The sequence below is a fragment of the Copidosoma floridanum genome, unplaced genomic scaffold (genome assembly GCF_036245765.1).
Source record: "Copidosoma floridanum isolate Cflo_tuat_1 unplaced genomic scaffold, Cflo_Japanese_pri ptg000001l, whole genome shotgun sequence".
NCBI classification, from domain to species: Eukaryota; Metazoa; Arthropoda; class Insecta; order Hymenoptera; family Encyrtidae; genus Copidosoma; species Copidosoma floridanum.
The window spans coordinates 810,011-830,347 of NW_028321878.1; the positions used below are offsets into that span (position 1 = coordinate 810,011).

A 20,337-nucleotide genomic window follows, 5' to 3' on the forward strand; every position below is an offset into this window, starting at 1 on the left:
TATCATGTATATAATTTTATACGTAAGACATGCTTGAAATTATTGTGATGGCATTAATAAAATTAATGGGAGGATAACAAATGATTAGAGAGTCAAGTTTTAATTTGAAATTGGAATCAGAATAGCTTTCGAACAGAAACTCTTTTCATAGTAGTCGATTTTTGTCGCTTACGAAATTCAATCAGGTTTTTCAATGTTTAACTTTTAGGGATTAAAACATTTTTTTTTTTTTTCTTAATCACTGTTCGGATTCCAACGGGGACAAAACAAAATTTATTATATTAGCTTGTTGAATATGTGCGTTAATTGATAGCTGCTTCACGTTTCGACACAAATGTATGCTGTATTCGCATGCAACAGCGCTGTTTGGTTTAAAAATGATAATTCACTGAAATAAATTATTTGCTGCGAAAATAGGTGAAACATTATGGAAAATATTTAGTATGTCAAGAGAATTCAATTACAGTGTACAATGATTTATCTGCTGTTTTTTGTTTATGAAGCAAAGTATTGAAGAGACCTGCGACTGCTTCCAGAAACCTGTGCCTTCACAGTTTTAAATATATTAATAATATTAATAGGTTAAATTAAAAGAAAGCTTTAGCAGAAATAGTGGAGTCATTTTGAAATATTAAGTAATAACATCAAATAGTAATAAAAAATAACTTTCAACGTGATTTTGATGAACCACTAGTGGTAAATTTTAATACTAAAAATTTTAATATTGGGTATTACTATTTGATATTGTTGCAAATTTTTAAGATTAAGCGGACAGCCTGTTAACTAATTGTAATACTGATGTTTTATTGTTTATTTGTATTGCTTACCAGAAACTAGTTGTTTGGCATCTTCATAAATCATTTCTCGTTTTTTGTTATAATCATCGACTTCATCATGTGATTTCTTCAAAATTGTATCGGAAGCGTGACTTTTCTGCTCAATAATATCAGCCATAATATCTCCAAGCTCTTTCTCATCGCCGGCATATTTGTCTTTGATAGGAGTCGATGTGGCGGTGTAAGCATTACCATTTGTCATGTGTTGTTCATCTGTTAAAAAAATACGGCCAAAATTTAAGTAAGGTATAACTTACGTATATGCGTTACTATTCTCTATGGTACGTAATCAACATTCTTTTGATTTGGCAATCGCCATGTGCACATTGCGTCAGAAATTGGAACTTTGATACCAAATTCCACTTGTACCCTTCCGAATACTAGCGCCAACAGCATGGCTTTAACGCTAGTGTCGAATTAATACACGTAGTAGAACTTTGAAATTATCAATTTTTGCGCAATTAAATGATGATTTTTTAGTATTTACGATTTAGTAGCGTTTGATGGTAATTCAAAGTATAACTTACTTGTTTTATGTCCTGGAGCACTGATGTTGAGTTCCTCTACGGACTCAGAATCCTGCATAAAAAAAAATGACATGCATTAATAGGCTTAAAAATAAAATGAAATAAAATTACTACAGGGGCTCGAATGACGTAGCAAAAATCAACGAGATAATTTGACTTTGGATGCATTCGATATTAAGTGACTTTAATTTTCGTGTTGATTTTCATTTTCAACTTGTGCTACCTCTACTACAATACACTATGAAGAAATAAACGGAAAAATTTAGTTAGACGTATTGAAGCCGACTTGCCTTCATTCTATCTGGTTCTTCATATTCTGGATCCATTTTGGGATCCATCGTTGTGTCTCTTCTAAGAGACGTGTTTCTCGATGGACCCAATTCTTCCTTGAGATTGTCGAAACCAGGTTGATCCAACCTGACACGAGCAACGGCCTTTTCAACGTCATCGGTCACCAATTCGACGTTAAAAATGCATTTTTCAACGATGTCGTCACGACCAATTTTGTTCAGTGCTTTTTCCAGCGTATTACCTGCAAGAACCCTCGGGCCTAATATTTATCATCGGTATTGGGAAAGAAAAAAAAAAGCAGTTAATGATAACGATAAAAATAGTGAACAAATAACATAATTTTTGGTAGAAACTTTTTCGAAATAAGTTCAACGGCCAGGATAAATAACTGAATGTACGCCATGTACTAAACCTGATCGGTAAAAAACAGTCGTAACAGCTGAGGAAAATCAGCATTACGAATAAATAATCAACGGAAGGGCGCACATAACGTATTACCGAAAGGTCAGTAAGTATATTATTCTCGCACGAGATATTCAAATAGATGTAGATGATAAATGTATTCGATGTTGGTGAAATAAGTGTAAAGCCCAAGGAATTGAGCTTGTATGAATGATAGATTGAGACAACAGACCTTCGGGAGGACGATCGGTTTGTACCAAAGAGGCCGAAGGTCGCCTAAACAACACCATTAATTCACTCCTGTAGACGACCGGATCTGTTTGGGCCAGATACTCTTGATACAGCGAAATAAACATCGTGAGGCCCGGCTACAAACTCAATGTCGTAAATGCAACTGCGATATCCGCGCGTACGTATCGTAAGTATAGGCACCGTCTCTCGGCTGCTCTCGTCGGCAGACTAGCTCGTTCAACCACTGAGGCGTTGGCGGTCTTTTCACTGATTATAGCATGAAAAAGGCTAGTGAACACGCAAGAATAAAGGAGAGAGGGAACGACAAAGAGACAGAGAGAGAGAGAGGGAGATAGTCGGACGGTAAGTATTTTTCTTGCTAAGCAGCATATTAACAGCCTATGCTGACATCACCGACCTCATCGTCATTATCGTCATTGTTATTATTATTATTAATGCTATTATTATCTTCATGATAATGAAGTGCGTCTCGAAACAGATTCCACAGGTCTTAGTCATGTTTGGCTAGGCTATAGTACAGGATCGTATCGTCTTGCAACGCATTTCGCGCAAACAGGTTTTTTCATTCATATACATGTATATAATCGGTTTGTTGCATTTACGTGTACCCATACATGTGTAAAACCGTAGTCTTTTGCTAATCAATAAACAACTGCGCTCTTGACAATACAGCCCACAACGAGAAAATAAAGATATACCTGTTGCCGATTTCCCGTGCACACGCAATGATTATACTTATAATAGTAACGAAACAAAACAGCTTACCGGTAGCTTTGTTCCCGTCATTTTGCCAAGCCTTGAACATGGCGCTGGCCTGTTGTGCCGCATTGTTGGGGTGTTCCTCCTTTATTTTGCCAATCGCGCTGGCCGAAACGTTCAACTCCTGCGCGAGCTTCTCCCAGTCCTTGTCGATCAAATTCGATATGTCCGTCAGGCGTATCGTCGCCCGGTGTATCGAGTCCGGTCTACCTGTTGATTCATCATCATAAATGACCACCATATCATTCTAATGACAGTGACGAAAAAACACAAAGACAGTTGTGTGCCGATCACTCACTCAGTCCGCCGTTTCGCGCGAAGCTACAGTTTTTCGAAACTTGAAGCAAATCGAGTTCCGAGTTGCCGGTCACGGGGGAGATTCTCTCGGGCAAAAGGATGTTTAGCGTGCAAAGTGGAGTTTGCGGAGGCTCGCCCTTCGGAATCTTGGGCTCGCTCATGAACATGATCCTGCCCATCATGTCGGCTGCATCGGGATCTTTGACCCTGGCTGTGAAGGGTACTCTGTTTTCCTTGAACGCTCGGAAGGGCAGTTGCAGCTGTTCGCCGCTTTTGAGCACTGGCACGAGGTTTCCGGCAAACTCCATGTACTGGGTTTTACCCTCGAGAACCTTACGGGGGGGAACAACAGAGTAAGTAACTACATGCATTTCCATTTGTATTTTTCGTGCCGGGGACAGTATACCTCGACGTCGCGGCTCTTGGCCACTTCGGTAAAGTGCTCGTGGTGCTCCAGGGTTTTGTCCTCCTTGTCGTCCGTCATGCAAAACACGCGTAACCTCGCCTCCGAGGTATCGACGCGCTTGGCAAAAACAACGAATCTGCAAAACAAATGTTTATACGTTTGGATGGTACTTGTTCAAAATGTGTAACAATATATTGTAGATGAAGAAAAAACCAAAGGCTCGTACTTGGCCATGAAAGGTACGTGGGTCGCGTGCGTGTAGAGCTCAGTGGCCATTTTCGTGGCCTCCGATATGTTCCGGCAGTCCATCAGCCAAAAGCGAGCCGACACTGTCGTCGTGAACGAGACGCAATCTTTGACGAAGGTCAAAGGAGTCGAGCCAGTTACGTCCTCCCAGACCGCCCGTGACTGACCCCCTGAACGACATACATGCCAAGTCCAATCGAATTATTAGAATACGTCCGTGCTTATGGGGTGGAGCATGCTCGCCTACACCCTATTTGCCATACAGCTCTAAACATATCTTATTACGCCTTTCTCATCATTGTCCTCGATCATGTGGCATCTTTACATATTGCAACTTGGTTTTTTTTTTTCTTCAACTCGTAAATTGATTTATTAAATTTGTTCGTTCGTACGTTTGTTTGCGTGTTTGCTTAAACCATGAGCGAGGACAACTTTTCAGTCACTCTTCGACTTTTGTTTGGTATTGAAAGAAAGAAAAAAAAAGAGTTTGGTGAGAAAATGTGCCTGTCGGCGCGTGCCTTGTACTTTTGGTCAACTAATAACAATGACAATAAAACAATCGATTGTATTCAACTGATAATGCTTGCGAAATAATTTTATGCGCCTTGTAAAACGTACGTAAATCAATGCGTGTTTGTATACGTGTATAAAAAATAAGCTGCGTATATCGTGTCATTACTCAAATCTTATGGCTTGAATAAATGACGCCTGTTAGCCAAGAAATCATGAAAGTTAAAGTGAAAGAATGCCATTGAGATAATCATACAATTGTTCCTTATAAGTACAGAGGGTGTGGGTGTGGCATTGGAGTGTGCTTAGATAGAACATAATTCAGCTTTAAAATATTACATGTATTGGAGGAAAAAAAAAAAAAAAAAAACAAGAGTATACATAATCATTGTTTTACCGCAAACAATTAAATGTTAAAAGTAATTTAAGGAGAAAACGTAGTAAAAAAAAAAAGAAGAAAGTTCATCGAGTACAGAGTTACGAGCAAACAGAAAACAGTACGAAATAGTTCGTTAAATGTAATATATAAATGTGCTGTAGAGAGAAAGAAAATTCGAGCTTACAATGAAGCTATACTTAGTAAACAGTAAAAAGTTATTAAAAAAAATCTACTTTAAGTAATGATGCATACCTAAATGACTCAATCCTAACAATACGCAAGCATTAACAATGAATCATAACAAGATACATGTATAGACAATATAATAATTATGTATAATGATGGGTTCAGTTTAATGGAATCATCGTATAATAAATAATATAACATATGTATAATTATATACGTAGAGGTATAAGTATGGAGAGAGAGAGAGAGAGAAGAAAAAAAACCGAAAGTTGAATGAATATAAGAAAAATACATCGTGGAGGGATTTTATATTACAAGTACGAAATAAGTACATTTATATGAGAGGGGATTTGGTGCAAGTTTTTATATTACCAGTTATGCTGCAGAGGAGCCTGAGGGTCGGCGCGTCACCGGAGTACTGGTTGATCATGCCCTTGTTGGCCGCCTGGGGCACCGGTATCGTCAGTATGATCGGCTTATGGAACTTGCGTCTCCTCGGCTCGACCGTGACGATAGGCGACACCGCCACTCGGTTGCCCAACAGCTTAGCCACGAGCTCCGCCGGTATGGGGTGGGCCTACGTACACACGACCCATTATTAGTTATAACGATGGTTACCAGTCGCATGATGTGCCGTGTCATATACATATAAGGCACGCATTACGCGTACCTGCAGTCCGACTCGGATCTTCTTGGTGAGGGCCGCAGCGGGGAAGATGGCCTGGACCTGGGGCACCGCCGAGGACGAGACCGTGCCACCCTCGGGCCCGACCGCGTGGACCTCCTGCCTGATGCGCGAGACAACGGCAAAGTAGTGGGGAAAGTCGACCGTCAGCACTCGCACGATGCGCGAGGTTTGCAGATCCTCGAGTTGGCTTAGCTCTGAAAGGAGGACCAAACGAATGATTAACCGCACGGGCGGCAAATACGGATGGGTATAGGTTCTATATACGTACCTTCTCCCTCGAAGCTCTCGTTGAGTACGTCCTGCACGGCCTCCTCGCTCGCCTCGAGGGTGTGCTCGCGCCAGGTCTCCCCGTTGTCCGAGCGAAGGATCACGATCTCCCTCTCCTTGCCCCGCAGGGAGGCAAAGTGCGGCACCTCGATGATCACGGGCCTGCAACGCGCGTTGTCATTATTATTATTATCATCATCATTTGTGTGACATTATTGTGCGACGAGGTGTAGTAGGTATACCCTAGAAATTTGGCCCCGACGGGCCCGAGCTCGAGTATCCGGCTGGCCAGGGCCTCGCCCTCCATGAGGGGCGGTGGGTTCGTTAGCTTGTCCCTCTTGAGGTACCGGCAGGTGACCCTCATGGGCATAGTCGCCTTGCGCGGGGGCACGATGATCCGCACCCCGCTGTGCCGGCAGCCGCGCATCGCGCCTCCCCTCGCGTCCACCAGAAACGAGACCAGGAAGCTGCTCGTCGTGGTCAGGGTGGACAAAATAAATATTACTTGCGTGAGTACATGGGACTACTTGGTCTTGTGCACCTGCACCGGTTCCCCTTCTTACTAGTTTACGTATCTTGGGAAATCCTTCGCGATCGTTAGCACATTCGTTTCGCGTGTGTTTCGAAATAAGCGAGTCAAGCATCTTGAGATAAGGATTATCATTTGATTTTTAAATAAATTTTTTTTTTTTCTTTTTTTTCCAAATTCCCCGGTATTTGGTGCTCTACTTGACTGCTCATCCATGACGTACAATCTTTTATTATACTTTCTTTGTTACTTTTTTACTTTTATCTCCATTATTTAATTCATAGCAAGCACGTGCTGACTTTGGCCGATTGCCTCGGAAAAATGTGCAAGAAATTAATTCAAGTGTGCCCGTATATCGGTTATGTTTATGTTAATAACACGTCCAGTTTTTTATAATATCACAATTTCACTGGTGGCAAAGTGCTCGAATATAAATATACACTTTCATGCATCGGTAGGTAATTTTCATATGGTTGCATCATTTTCGTACATTTAAAAGCCTCCAAAGCAGTGATGATAGATTTAAGCGGCTTTTATTATGCAAAAAAAGACGCCGCGTCACATGAGGCACGATCGTTATTACAATGATCGAGACAGTTTTATTTATTTATTTTTTTTATAAAAATAAAATTAATTACCATCGATAAAAAAAAAAAGTTTTCTTCGGCGGCAATACCGTACAGTTAAATAAGACTGCCGAAAAAAATAATGCTTAAATAAAAAATATTGGAGTATCGGCGTTTACACTGTTGCACCTAATTGGGTTCAAATTAAGTATTTTTTAATCATTTCTTCGCTATTAGACGAGTGATTATTTCAAGTTTTATTAGGAATGGCCGAGAATTATTTGTGAAGTTGTGTAATTAGTAGTTGTAAGACGAAATTTCCATCGTTTTTACGCAAAATTATGTTTAAAAAAACGTAGTGATTCTGCTTCAACAGGAGACGTTGTTACAGCGCGCATTATCAGACGATAAAAATACCACATGCGGTGATCAATCGTTTATTCAACCGACGAATATTTTTCGGTAAAACCACGCCTATTGTTTCGCTTCTAGTGATAACATTAGAAACCGCGTAACGATCGTGCTTCATGACAAAACTGATGATCAAATTTTTTTCGTGTATCATGCTGCTGCAGATCGGAGATAGGTGTTTTATCGAATGGAAGCCGATCCATACCTACGCATTCGAGCACTTGAATGTGTGAAAAGTAAGTATCAATAAAATAATATACGCATACCAGTACGAATTTCGTAAACATCTTTACAGCACATTGAATTAGCTATTAATTTCTATTGACATCTTTTACGCACTCATGTTTATGATATAGATAACAAGACTCATAAAACGTGTATAATGTTTCGAAATTTGTTTTTTTTTTTTTTAACTTTTGTTCACAATCACATCGCACGTGACTCAAGACTTGGAAAATGCATTTTTGTTTATAAATAAATTTCATCTCGCTCGATTCAAAGCAGAGAAGGAGTTTCATCACAAACCATTTGAAAGCAAACTTATTGTAAAGAAAAACTACTTTATTATATATACTAAGTATATTCATTCGAATCATTTTATTAGTATTTAAGCATAATTACATGCTTGAACAAACTTGTGATTTGTTGAAGATTAATTTGAAACAATTATTTTGCGAATATCGTGCATGATTGAAGTATAAACATACAAAATAATATGTTTATACGTACGTATGTGTGTAATGACATGAAATGACATGATATGATGCGATAAATAAGACAAAAGTGTAAAAAGCAGCAAGTAAAAACAGCATTGTACATTGAGTTATTTCATTTGACTGTTGCATTTTACTTAGTCCAGGTAACTATTTTTTTTTTATTTTTTTTTTATTTTTTTTTTTATTAAGAACGATTATGATTTCCACGAGCAATAAGTGATAAGAACGAGTTAATATATATAAGCAAATTACGTATTGACTGATACAACAATGAAAAAGTTTCTTTGTTCACATTTTACATGTTATCAAAATTATTTTTCGGAGTAAAAATAGTGTATTATCACTTTTAAATAATTTCGTTTATTTTTGAATCGTCAAATCATCTCGACTGTAGAGTGTTGAGTGTATTGCATAAGCTAAAGCTAGACACAAGTATTTTGCAAAATATGAAACAAAGCGGCTAAATAAGTAATGAAATCACGCTCTCAAGAAGCGAAGGTAAAATATCGTCCTACAGGTGTATATGAGGACTTTTATTCTTTTACCTATATTCTTTGAGAGCGTAAATTACTAAAAAAAAAAAAAAGCAAAAAGCAGTAGCATTAGGTAAGAAGCGTATATGGACATAAAGGTAATTAATGTAGATGGCCAGAGAGAAAGAGATAGGGATATACAATGGGTGAAAGAACGAACAAAATTCACGTGGCGCTCCAAAGCAAAGGATGAAACTAGACTATAAAACAGGTGAACGCATAGCTGCGTGATTCTTTAAAAAAACTACATAAACGTAAGCGATTAAATAAGGCATGTTGTACGGGGGGGATAAGTTGGAAACAATGAAATACTGAAAAAAAAAAAGAAAAAAAAAAGGAAAATACTATTTTTCAAGAAGACTTCACTTACTTTTTCCATGATGGGATTCTGCTAGTAGCGCAAATAAAATAACAGAAAGAGTCGGGAACAAAACAAAACACGCGTTAGTAATTTGGCACTTCACTCTCGGACTACTTAATTATGAAATGATGAAAGATGAGCATAGTGAGTAATAATAATTTCATAAATTTTGGATTTTTCTTCTTTTAGGGAAGATGTTTACTTCAAAACTTTCGTGCAAAGGGGCTCACGTGTCGATAAGGTGAGCTCGTGTGAAAAATAGATATAAGTACTAACACACGTGTGGATGGTGAAATCCACCAAACCTTTCACCAAACTTCGTAGTAACCAGCCATTGTCGCTATCTGTGTCAATAGTTTATCTATAGAATGCACGATACTACCTTATCCACGCGAGCACCTATTGCGCAAATTAGTTGCATTTGGGGCAAACAGCCTCGTTTATTTTCAAATTCTCCATACAAATTACAATTAAGAGAGTTCCCTCTCGGCTTTTCTCGAAACAAGTGAACAAAAAGATTGATAGTTGCTTTTTTTTTTTTTTTTTTTTTTTCATCGAAGTATCCAAAGCATATACCCATACAAATTGGTTTCATACCTCCTCAAGCGCACTCTTTACTGCGTTTTTGTACATACTATAGTTTGCAAGTGATTTTTTATTTTTTTATTTTTACGTCAAAACTAAAAAGACGCTCCGCTAACATCGACGCATTAGCATCAATAATTATTATGTATTATAGTATTGAATTACTACAAGACACAACTCGTCATTCACACTGTGCACGTACGAGAACCACTTGCAGCTAAAATGAGTAAGGAAAAAGTCAAAGTAAAAATATATGTTATGTGATTAGAATTTGTCTTCTTGAAGCACCAACGATATACCGACGTGTTTGAAAGTGACGAAATGACGGGAAAAAACCGTCTACGAGAAACATTAAAGTCGAAACGAACACATTTTATTGATGTACGATCGACTGAAGTCAACGTAAAAGTTTTTCCTACGGATACATATGGGTATAGCTACATTGTATCGAAATAAATAATAGTTGTGTATTTCATACACGTTGACGATTGTTATGGTACGAGACGCCAACAATAATAACGACTTGCTTTGAGGCAAAGCACATTTTCAGAAATATATTCACCCATTGAAATAAATAAAAGGCATCAATGTACTATAGTTATGGAAAAATTGTCTTTTTACGGAGGCTTTCACGAACCAAACGATTGTACGTGCATAATAATCAAATAAACTGTTTGTCAAATTTATGATGGCGCACGCTACGGATCAAAGAGTACAAGATATGAGGGAAATATTGTAATTACCATTGTTAACATAATCGCATGAATTGTATTAAAATAGTTGACCAAAGTATTAATTGCTAAAACAATTAGAGTGCAAAAAAAAAAAAAAAAAGGAAAACCAATTAATTCGAGCTCAAGCGTGTTTTGTAAGATGAGGTAAATTGTTAAACTATTTTTGAAAGTAAGTATTAAAAAGGCCTGAATGTTTGGAAATGGTTTCATCATCAGTATTACAAGGATACAGTTGTTGGAAATAATATTTTTAAAAAACCTGGATAGGTGTACCTGTCCCTCCACATTCCTTGTCCTTTTGGCACGATACCGAGGGCAGCCAGTGACGTATTTAAGGACTCTAGCGAGGCACTAATTACAGAACAGAATCTGCGTGTGATTATCGATGATATTATCCTAACTCGTGCTCATGCTTTCCTTTACTCCGCACACCCAACTTTCTATTAATTCGAGTATGTTGATTTACTGCAAAACTTTTGTCCCGCAAATACATTTACACCCATCTAAATGTATGGTTTAGTGACTGTAGACACGTATCATTTACTTTTACTACTCGAACCTAATTACGCGAACCCCACTATGGACGATTGCACTATTACGTTAAATGTACCAATTACATTTTAATAATGCAATTACATGCGTGTATGTGCTGTATGTATTAAAAAATATCATTGAGAAGTATATTGGACAGTAAATACTATTGCCGGTAACCGCGTAAAATTTACTGCATGAAGTAACAAATTACGAAAATTATCATTGATAAAGTAAAACAATTAGTTGAAAAGTTAATTTGTATCTTCTCGTCGTAAAAATACGTTTTCAGGATGATTATAAATTGAACGAGGAGTATAAATACAATTTTTGTCTGTTAACTATATATAAAATTGAATACTAATATAATGTACAAAATTAAAGCTTGAAAAATATTTTATGTAAATAATATTGTATAATGATGAACGTGTACTGTTTACAAAAAAAATGTTGGGAATACTCTTTCATAAAGGATTTTATGCGTTTTAAAAATAAATTGACCTATGATGATCGCAAGCACTCCCGTCACCAACATACATCATCATTTACTAATACATACTATAATACACAAAATTATTGTTATTTATTGAATAGATGCAAGTCAGTCAGTCAATCAATTGATGTATCAAACGATACTTACTACAATTCATATGCGCTTGGGCTGTATTTATTTTCAACTTAAATGTACGTATTCCACCGACTACATAATAGGTACTATGGTACGTGTGAGTAGTACTTCTATATTGTATTTATTGAGTTAGTTTGACAAATACTTCACTGTAAATCCAAGTGTGTTGTTTAATACACTTGGAGCGTGTCAACCGCCGTCACAGAATTTTCACGTTTTCTAGGCGTTTTATTCCAATACTCCTCAAGTGTGTATTTTCCACACATTTCAAACGTATTACTACAACACGCTTTTAAGCAAATTATTGCTAATTTCTTATTTGCTTCGCAAATCATATGTTTTGGTGCCAAATAAATAATAAAGTTGTATATTGCTTAGAAAAACTAATAAAACAAGCAGATTCAAGTACCACTACTGAAATTATTATTTTCAAAAATTCGCGAATTTAATGTCACTTAAACTAGTCTAGGCTCAAATGATTCCTTTTTTTTGTAATAAAACACACCTATATAACGCGCCTATGTGTGTTAAAATACACGCTATATATGTGTAACTATACACACTTAGATTTACAGTGTTGAGTGAGCAAATAGCTATAGCTAGTAAAAAGTAAGTAAACAGAATTTAGAAACGTACCCCACGTGCACGGGTTGCCGATTGATGTCGATGTTGTCCGGTTTTTGGTTGGCTGCATTTATGCGGTTGTAGGACTCTTTCGTTATTATTTCAGTAACTGTGGGCACTAAAGCAGACAATAGCACAGATTTTCGAGTGAATCGCTTATAGGTACACATGATTTAACTACAAACTTTTGTTTAGCGACGTCCATATCTTACCTCCAGAGTGTCTATTGTCTTTTTCATCGTCAGTGACGTTGACTCTCATCGAGTCGTCCCCCATGGATTTCATATCGTCTTCGGTCATGTATCGGTATTGGTGCTGATCACTAAGCATCGGGTCTTCGCCTGCGAATTTCCAATTCCAATTAACAAATGATAAATTTCTTATTTTGTTTAACGTAAAATATTTCTAACAATCTATATCGTGTATGACTTTGCACTTATTACTTTAATGACACATACGCGTGAGATCGTTATGTATACATACGTGTATGATATTGATTTATGATCCGCCTATTATAACGTGCATTTTATGGTTCTAAGCCAACTAAAATATCCGATGAGTTTATTGCTCTTGTTTCGTTTTTTTTTTTCATCGTCATCTTTTGCTATGATGAAACGATTAATCAAACGCACACCACAAGTAGTACAGAGGATGCGCCTATTGGGTTACCAATTAAGTCGAAGATTTTCAGGTTAAAAATTATACTTTCATTGTGATCTGACTTCACGGAAGCTCCCATAATTATAGCGTTAATGTCAATACGTCCAAATAGGACATGTGTGTTTTGACAAACGTTTACTCAATATAACGTCACACGCAAGGATGACAGCATGGGTGCGAAAACTTTGAAGTTTCTCATGTGACATTCTATACGCGCAATGAGAGTTTTTAGATGAGCTCAACTGTAGAGGCCATTGTGTTCCGATCTGGAGAACGATGAACTTTTTTTTTTTTTTTTTTTTTTTTTTTCAACATTCCTGAGGGATATAAATGTTAAATATTTCAAAAGATCTGCATTGATCGGTATATGAAAAAATTCGGTTTTTACGCTTATTTTTTAATTATTTCGAATGATGAATGTTACCGCGAGTTCAATATTGATGGCCTTTCAGTTATGTCTCCTTACGTATGCAACAGTGACAATTATTTAAAATTCGTACGTAAAAAGTCCAAACTTATGTAAGTAAATATTCTTAATTATTTATACACAAGTAAATTGCCAAGGGGTCGTTGGAAAATAATAAAATACATTCGCTTAGCAAACGTCGCTGAAATTCGATATAATCGTGGAATACGCAACAACTTGATATTTGCATACAAGTAATGAAGTTGACGATAATGCTTGCGTAGCTGTAAAGAGAAGCGGCTGATTCGTCAAATGAATTAAAAAATGAAAATAAAAACGGGGAAACTGCCTGTACGCTATGAAAAAAAGCATACGGGAAATGGGGGAGATGAAAGAAACAAAAAGTTATACGTGCAAGAGCTGCAAGTGATGGGCATAACTCGTCACGAACGATGTAGTACTTGGACGTTGCTCACCAACGAGCACTGCATATACGGTAGAGCCCGCACGTATATATACATAATATATTCTGACGAAGACACGAGATGATATAAGTTGCGAGCGCGAAAATTGCCGAGTTGGCGTAATAACTATTTATAAAGTATCGGATGCGCGTCGGTACGACGACGAAAAAATATCGTGTTTTCGCAAAGTATCGAGAAAAAAAAAAAAGGTCGAGTGTGTATATCGCTCGGGCAGATGTACGTGCATGTAACACACCTCGGGCCGACCTCTGTTACATAGGAATGACACAAGATCTAGAAGGAGGAGGAAGCTCAGGGAGCGGAAAACAACGGCTTTGGGTGCAACGATGAACGAGGATCGAGACGAATGAATCAAATCGTAGGTGGATGGGTATGGTAATGGGTGCCGTATAGCTCGGTGGATCGAGCCTTGAGCTTCCGCGCGTCACGCACCGAAATAGTTTAATGGCCCAGAGTCTTAAAAGTTCGCGCTTGGCCCACATTTGCTCCGCAACACGCGTGCGCACACGCGAAAACTTTTGCATATGATATACGTGTACAAAAGACGATGTTGATATATTACGCGCTCGAAGGAGAGAAAAAAAAAAAAAAAAAAGCTCCCCGGCTCTAATTATAAAATCATAAGTGGCCTATTGGTTGCTCCATTGGCGTGTCTGCCACTCGCGCGATGTTTCCAGTTGCGAATCACAAATTTCCTCGTTCGTTTTTCCTTTTTTTTTTTTTTTCTTTTTGCACGAGGCACTGGTGCATGTGTCATGATATACAATGGGCGCGGCGTCAACCCCAACGCTGGTACATATATGATTGTTCTCGTGCAATGAAGATGGTGAGACATGCAACGACAACATCAGCCGAGGCGTGTGCGAAAAAGCTGCAGCAGGTGCCGCGATCGCGAGGGAAAGAAAAGAGAATACGAGGCCCGCGAACTTGAACTCGGCTGTGTCGGCGTCCCGGTGCACACAGGTATATTTAATCGCGATGGTGCATATATATATCTATATATCTATATATAATTTATATGCGTGCTCTATCTGATTTGATTTCCCTTTGGCATCGAAGCTCGCTCACATGGAATGTCGCTGTTTCGATTGTGCGCGCACCCACAGCACGCCATTTTCGCGGCCCCGTGCCGATCTTTCTCCGGCTTATCGTAACTGCTATTCTTCTTCTTCTTCCTTCTCCTCTGCAGGCGATCTTGCATCGTCGTCGGCTCCTCGGACGGCATATGTCTATTGTAGGTATGTATGCACCTATGGGTATACAATCGGTACACTGTTTCCGAAAAACCGTCGTTGCCGATCGGCCAATCCTCGCGATCCGCGACACCGTGACCAACTAAGCGACGGCGAAAAGCAGCTTTGCTCGGCTCGGACACATCCGCGGCTTTATAATAGAAACACTCGAGTACATTCCCGCCAATCCCCCGTGTGAAGCTCACCCGCTCTCTCTCTCTCGATCTACGTTGTATGTATATGTATTAGGCGAGCTTTCCGGGTTGCTGATGGGAGGGGACGACGACGCGGGCGATCTGCCACTGGCTACGCGTGCCATTTATATATATATATGCGACTATCGCTATACATGATACGCGTATATGATATATATGTATATACAATAATATATGTATACCAGCTAGAGCTGATAATGTTGTTGCTGCTGATGTCGCTGGAGCTTACGTACTGCAGATGCTGACTATTTTGGCGAGTCGGGAGCCGCGGACTGCAGTGGAGCTGGTATATACTTATTGTGAAACTTGAACCGCGGGACAAGGCTGGACGGCGTAGATTGAGTAGTCAAGGTAATTGCGCAACTATACAACGTATACGTTTGTGCACGCGTGCGTATACATGTACGTATATATATTCGCTCAGAGTTGTTTCGCTGATATGTTAGCGCAGGCCGGCACATGTGTTGCATATTACAGGTACGAGCTCGTGTATATAGCAAGCAGACTGGAGTTGCCGTCGCGTATACTATACACAACAATACTTATGCCATCGATTTCGAATAATATAATATCATCTCTGCTGTCTCGGATGGGCACAGGTGTGTTGTCTCCCTCTCCTTTTGTTACTTAATTATGCGCGACTCGGTCCCTCTCCAGCTTCCGACCGATTGAGCAATAAGTTATACATGCAGGGGTACTAGGAAACTGGACGAATCGAGCGCGTGTAGATCTCCGCACGATTGCCTACGGAATCAATCTACGCGACCTGATGGCTCATTGTTATGTGCTTACATATATATGCATATACATCTACGTTGCCATTCCTTCGTGATTATTCCCATTTGATGCTTACGATAAATGAGCCAAGTTGTCCCAAGGAAGTTTTTAGGCCTTACTTCGATATAATTGAATACGTAAAATTAATTGGGAATAATACTTTTTTTTTTTACATTCAATGATATTTTGCACGTTTGGAACACAATATCTGTCAGTTTATGGAAGTAAGGGAATACCTTGAACTATTTCTCAATAACTTTTCTTTCGATTTAGTTGCTTTTCACCACAATAATCCCATAATCCCAGATTTGAGTGAAACTAAACTAAATATGGATGAAAATAAAGGCTTAAGACAATGATATAGGAACCTCCTTGAATTGATGAAACGGTTCATCGTTCGTTTGGATTTTCTCTTTAGTTTGAGAAACAAAAATTTAATACTATTGACGTTATCTCGGTAGGTTGTAAATCAATATGCTTCGAGAAAATAAGAAAAATTTAGCGATGGCCATCACAGTTAAGTAGTGCGTGGCCTTTGAAGAAGGGCGATATGGAAAAATTGCAAAGATATGAGCGTCCGAGTTGCGCTCCAAGACGACGTAAAATAGTGTTGATGACGGAGAAGGAACGGGGGGTGGGGAAGGAAGACGCCCCAGTACAGAGAAGTCAAGTCAAGTGCAAAGTAATCGTACAGTGTAACTATTCCGCTTGTGTATTATCACGTGTACAATATTATTTTTTTATGAAATTTTACGGAAGGCAAAATACATGTATCTCGTCGACATTTTAGCGTGACCCATTTTTCATCACCAGTCACATTTTGTATAAAAAAAATAAATGAATAAACAATTTGGATCGAATTAATAAGCTTAAATCAATATAGGTACAGCAAAAACTTGAGAAACGTTATGATTCCATTTTTCGTTTTGACACTTTCATTACAAAGCTCTAAAAATATGTACTTTTCTTTTTTAAGCTCTGGAAAGGCTGATTTAGTCGCATTAGTACTTTCTTATACCCCTATATTTTCCTCAGTGGTAGAGAATTTTTTTTTTTTTTTTTAGACTTAAAAATCATCCATTCTAAACATTTTTGAAGCGACGCATTTAATATCACTTAATCATTTGATTGTAGTTGTTTGATTAAAATCAAATGTTGGTTAACAATCGAAAAACATAATCGCACTTGGCAAACGTAAAACATAAAGATTGAATACGAAGTTCTTGATTAAAATTTGGAGAAAACTCGTTTGATTGTCGCTGGTTCGATCGATTTCTTAACTTGATCGGTATTCATAAAATTCAGGAGCATTTATTTGTCAATTAATAGCCCGAGCCCACAAAATAATGATTATTCAATTTCTCAGGCGCGTAAAGCTGACTGATATCAAATTGTAAAAACCACCGAAATGAGTTGTAGTTTGACGATTTTTCGCCATATTTTGACCAAATATTACACTTGTTCTTCAACGACTATAGTAGAGATTCAATTAAGATCGGTATATATACTCTTCGGGAAGCATGTATATATTTCCAACTTAAAGTACATTCGGCCCCACGAAAATCCTGCACGTACATCCGTACAATATAATCAACGAGAATATTGTTACCCGCCGATTTGCAGCCCCCCCCCCTTCCACCATTTCCCAAAGAGAACAATGGAAGCAGGATGCGAGTATAGCTTCCTTGTGAGCCTGTGCGCGCTTTGATTGTTTGCATAGTGCATCAATTGTATCATTCCTCAAAATAGAAATAAACGATAATAGTCTCGGGTAGGACTTGGTCTTTGCACTACCATGTACCGTGTACAGCAAGTGTGGGCATATAAGTACATGTACCACGTCTGGTGATGGCGGGTCTCGCTGATGCACGAACGTCCCATTATCTCTCGTTTTGCCGACTTGCGAGAGCGTACGTAGTACATCATCAGGCGTTTTTGCGCGATTACGTAACGCGTACATCAACGATGACGACGATGCTCTTACTTGTATGTATATATATAAGCTCCGCTGGTCTTTGTCGGAGCTTCGTCGGGAATAAAATCGGATTCACATACTTGTACAACGAGCGGTTGAACACTTGAATGCTCTCACTTGTTATACTTGTATGGCTCGTCCACATAGGTATATGCATTAATATATGTATACAGTTGCAAGGGTCAGAGGCGAATCGTCGACGCTACTAGATCACGTTATTTTTCTGTTCGTAAGCACCTCCTGTTATTCCGTCACTGCGCTATTATTACCGATGTACTATTTTTCCTTGTTGAGCTTTTTTTTATTTCTTCATTTGGTTGATCGATTTTTTTCAGCTGTACATGCTTGTCAAAAGCAATCCAACGTGTTTACGGCACGTTACAGGTGGTACAGTGAGAGAGAGAGAGGACATTGAAATTACCGGCGTTCGCTGTCATTGGTAAATTCATCGTCGAGTTGGATTAACACGTTTCATCTGTTCCGTCACTTTTCAAGAATAATTCTCCTCGCTCACCCAATTGCTGGGTGTACATGTATTATATTTAACTTTTATCAGTACCTACACATTTCTCGATGTACGCCTAACGTTGTTTTTTTTTAACATGCTTTTTCGGATTTTCCATCGCATCTCCGCACAGCGGGGGTATCTTTTTTCATTGTACTACTAGCACTCGATAAAAACAAAAGATGGAAAAGAAAAGACAAAGAATTCATTTTTCGACGCTTCCGCTCATCGAGACGATTGTAGCCATCAGCGCTTAGATTGACTATTGTACGCGTTAACGTAAGCGTGCAACAAATAGCTGTAGAATAATGCATTGATTGTTTTTTTTTTTTTTTTTTATTACCAACTAACAATCAACGCTTGTATACCTGTATTACATAATATAACATAACAAGAGAGTGAGTTCAAGGAGATGATGCTGGGCGAAAAAGAAAATAAATATATCGATGCGTATGCTGCCGATGAAAGTGCTCACGGTTGGATACTTATTGCATACAACAAATGATAAATGTTTGATAAAAGTTTTTGGAAGCAACAAAAACTAACGTGATTGCCAATGTGTGTACGGAAGCGCAATGTGAAGTGTAAAAAAAAAGAGAGAAAAGAAATCACTGACAGAAAGAAAGAGAGAGAGAGAGAGAGAGAACTTACGAGTGTAGGTCATTTGGCCGTGGTTGTAGGAGGGGAGGTACACGTGTTGCGCGTGAGGCGGTTGCCCGTACACATTCATGGCCGCCATGCCGATCTCATCGCCACCTATATATACACAATCGCACGTCACCCCATGAAACACTGCCTTTTATCAAAAACTTGCCCCCCAAAAATAATTTTTCTTTTTTCATTTCTCTCCTCATGCCTTTGCTCATTCCATTTTTTTTTTTTTTTTTATCTTTCTTATTTTTACTCTCCGCAACTTTGCTCTCGAGCGTTGTTTGGATTTTCTGCCTCCACTCCACCTGGTTACTAATTTCAATTTTTATTTTATTTTTTTTCAATCAAAAAAATTTATCGTATAGTCTCGGCTATTCATTCGGATCATTGTTCTGAACGTAGCAACCAAGTGAACCGACTGTCACAAGCGCATGCTCTTTTTTGTCTAAATGTATAATAATATACGCAAAGCCAACAACATAAACACATCTCGCCAAAATAAAACCAAGCGCATACGTACACCTGCGGAAATATTATAAATGTGGTATGGGTGTATATATATACTACAAACTTGTATTTGGTTCGCGGTATTAAGATTTCTCGGAATATGAAATTCGGGCTGATGATAATTGGTCATTTAATTTCGGGGAATGATAAATTTCCGCGGATGCAGTACACGAATAAACGTGACTTGATTTAAGGGGATCCACCGGCTTTGAGTTGGAAATAGCTTTATTTGCGTGTTGTGGTTTGATGAATTTTGGATAAAGTATATCTTTTGTAAGAAAAAAAAAAAAAAAAAAAAAAAAAAAAATGACAAAATATGGAAAATAAGGTTTCACTGTTTGGACAATCATTCGAGCCACTGGTGAAACATAAGTGAAATTTTTGTATTGGTCTCAAACACTTATTTTATCACTTTCTACTTATATATTTAAAAAATCCCATACTAAAACAACGTTTGAAAAGATCAAATATTTTCGTACTCGTTCATTATTTTTACGAGTTAAATATTTGAGGCAAAGCAACATCGTGAATCCAAAAAACAACAAACGGTCGGTCCCATCTCGGTGGATCCACCTTCATGGACAGTGTTCGATATAAAATAATTATTTGCGTGTGGTAATTAAAATGCTTCAAATGCGTGATATCCAAGTAACAATGATA

At 38.2% G+C, this 20,337-nt stretch overlaps 1 protein-coding gene across 10 annotated transcripts in view; it reads right to left on the minus strand.

Moving 5' to 3' along the window:
* LOC106645189 (uncharacterized) overlaps window positions 1-20,337 on the minus strand; it is a 59,306-nt gene that overhangs the window by 20,187 nt on the left and 18,782 nt on the right. For 3 of the 10 annotated variants that reach the window (XM_089592765.1, XM_089592762.1, XM_089592744.1), the window contains exons 17-31: window positions 19,171-19,275; window positions 12,477-12,605; window positions 12,277-12,382; window positions 10,755-10,850; window positions 6,289-6,513; window positions 6,048-6,208; window positions 5,762-5,973; window positions 5,464-5,668; window positions 3,997-4,186; window positions 3,771-3,906; window positions 3,366-3,696; window positions 3,074-3,277; window positions 1,654-1,895; window positions 1,364-1,415; window positions 828-1,049 (exon numbers count right to left, since the gene is read on the minus strand). In XM_089592765.1, the coding sequence (XP_089448891.1) occupies window positions 828-1,049; window positions 1,364-1,415; window positions 1,654-1,895; window positions 3,074-3,277; window positions 3,366-3,696; window positions 3,771-3,906; window positions 3,997-4,186; window positions 5,464-5,668; window positions 5,762-5,973; window positions 6,048-6,208; window positions 6,289-6,513; window positions 10,755-10,850; window positions 12,277-12,382; window positions 12,477-12,605; window positions 19,171-19,275 (2,616 nt within the window). Of the gene's footprint in view, window positions 1-827; window positions 1,050-1,363; window positions 1,416-1,653; window positions 1,896-3,073; window positions 3,278-3,365; window positions 3,697-3,770; window positions 3,907-3,996; window positions 4,187-5,463; window positions 5,669-5,761; window positions 5,974-6,047; window positions 6,209-6,288; window positions 6,514-9,171; window positions 9,190-10,754; window positions 10,851-12,276; window positions 12,383-12,476; window positions 12,606-14,883; window positions 15,052-15,444; window positions 15,607-19,170; window positions 19,276-20,337 lie in introns of those variants that run through there. The other 7 variants (XM_089592751.1, XM_089592748.1, XM_089592769.1 and 4 more) reach the window with 7 other exon arrangements.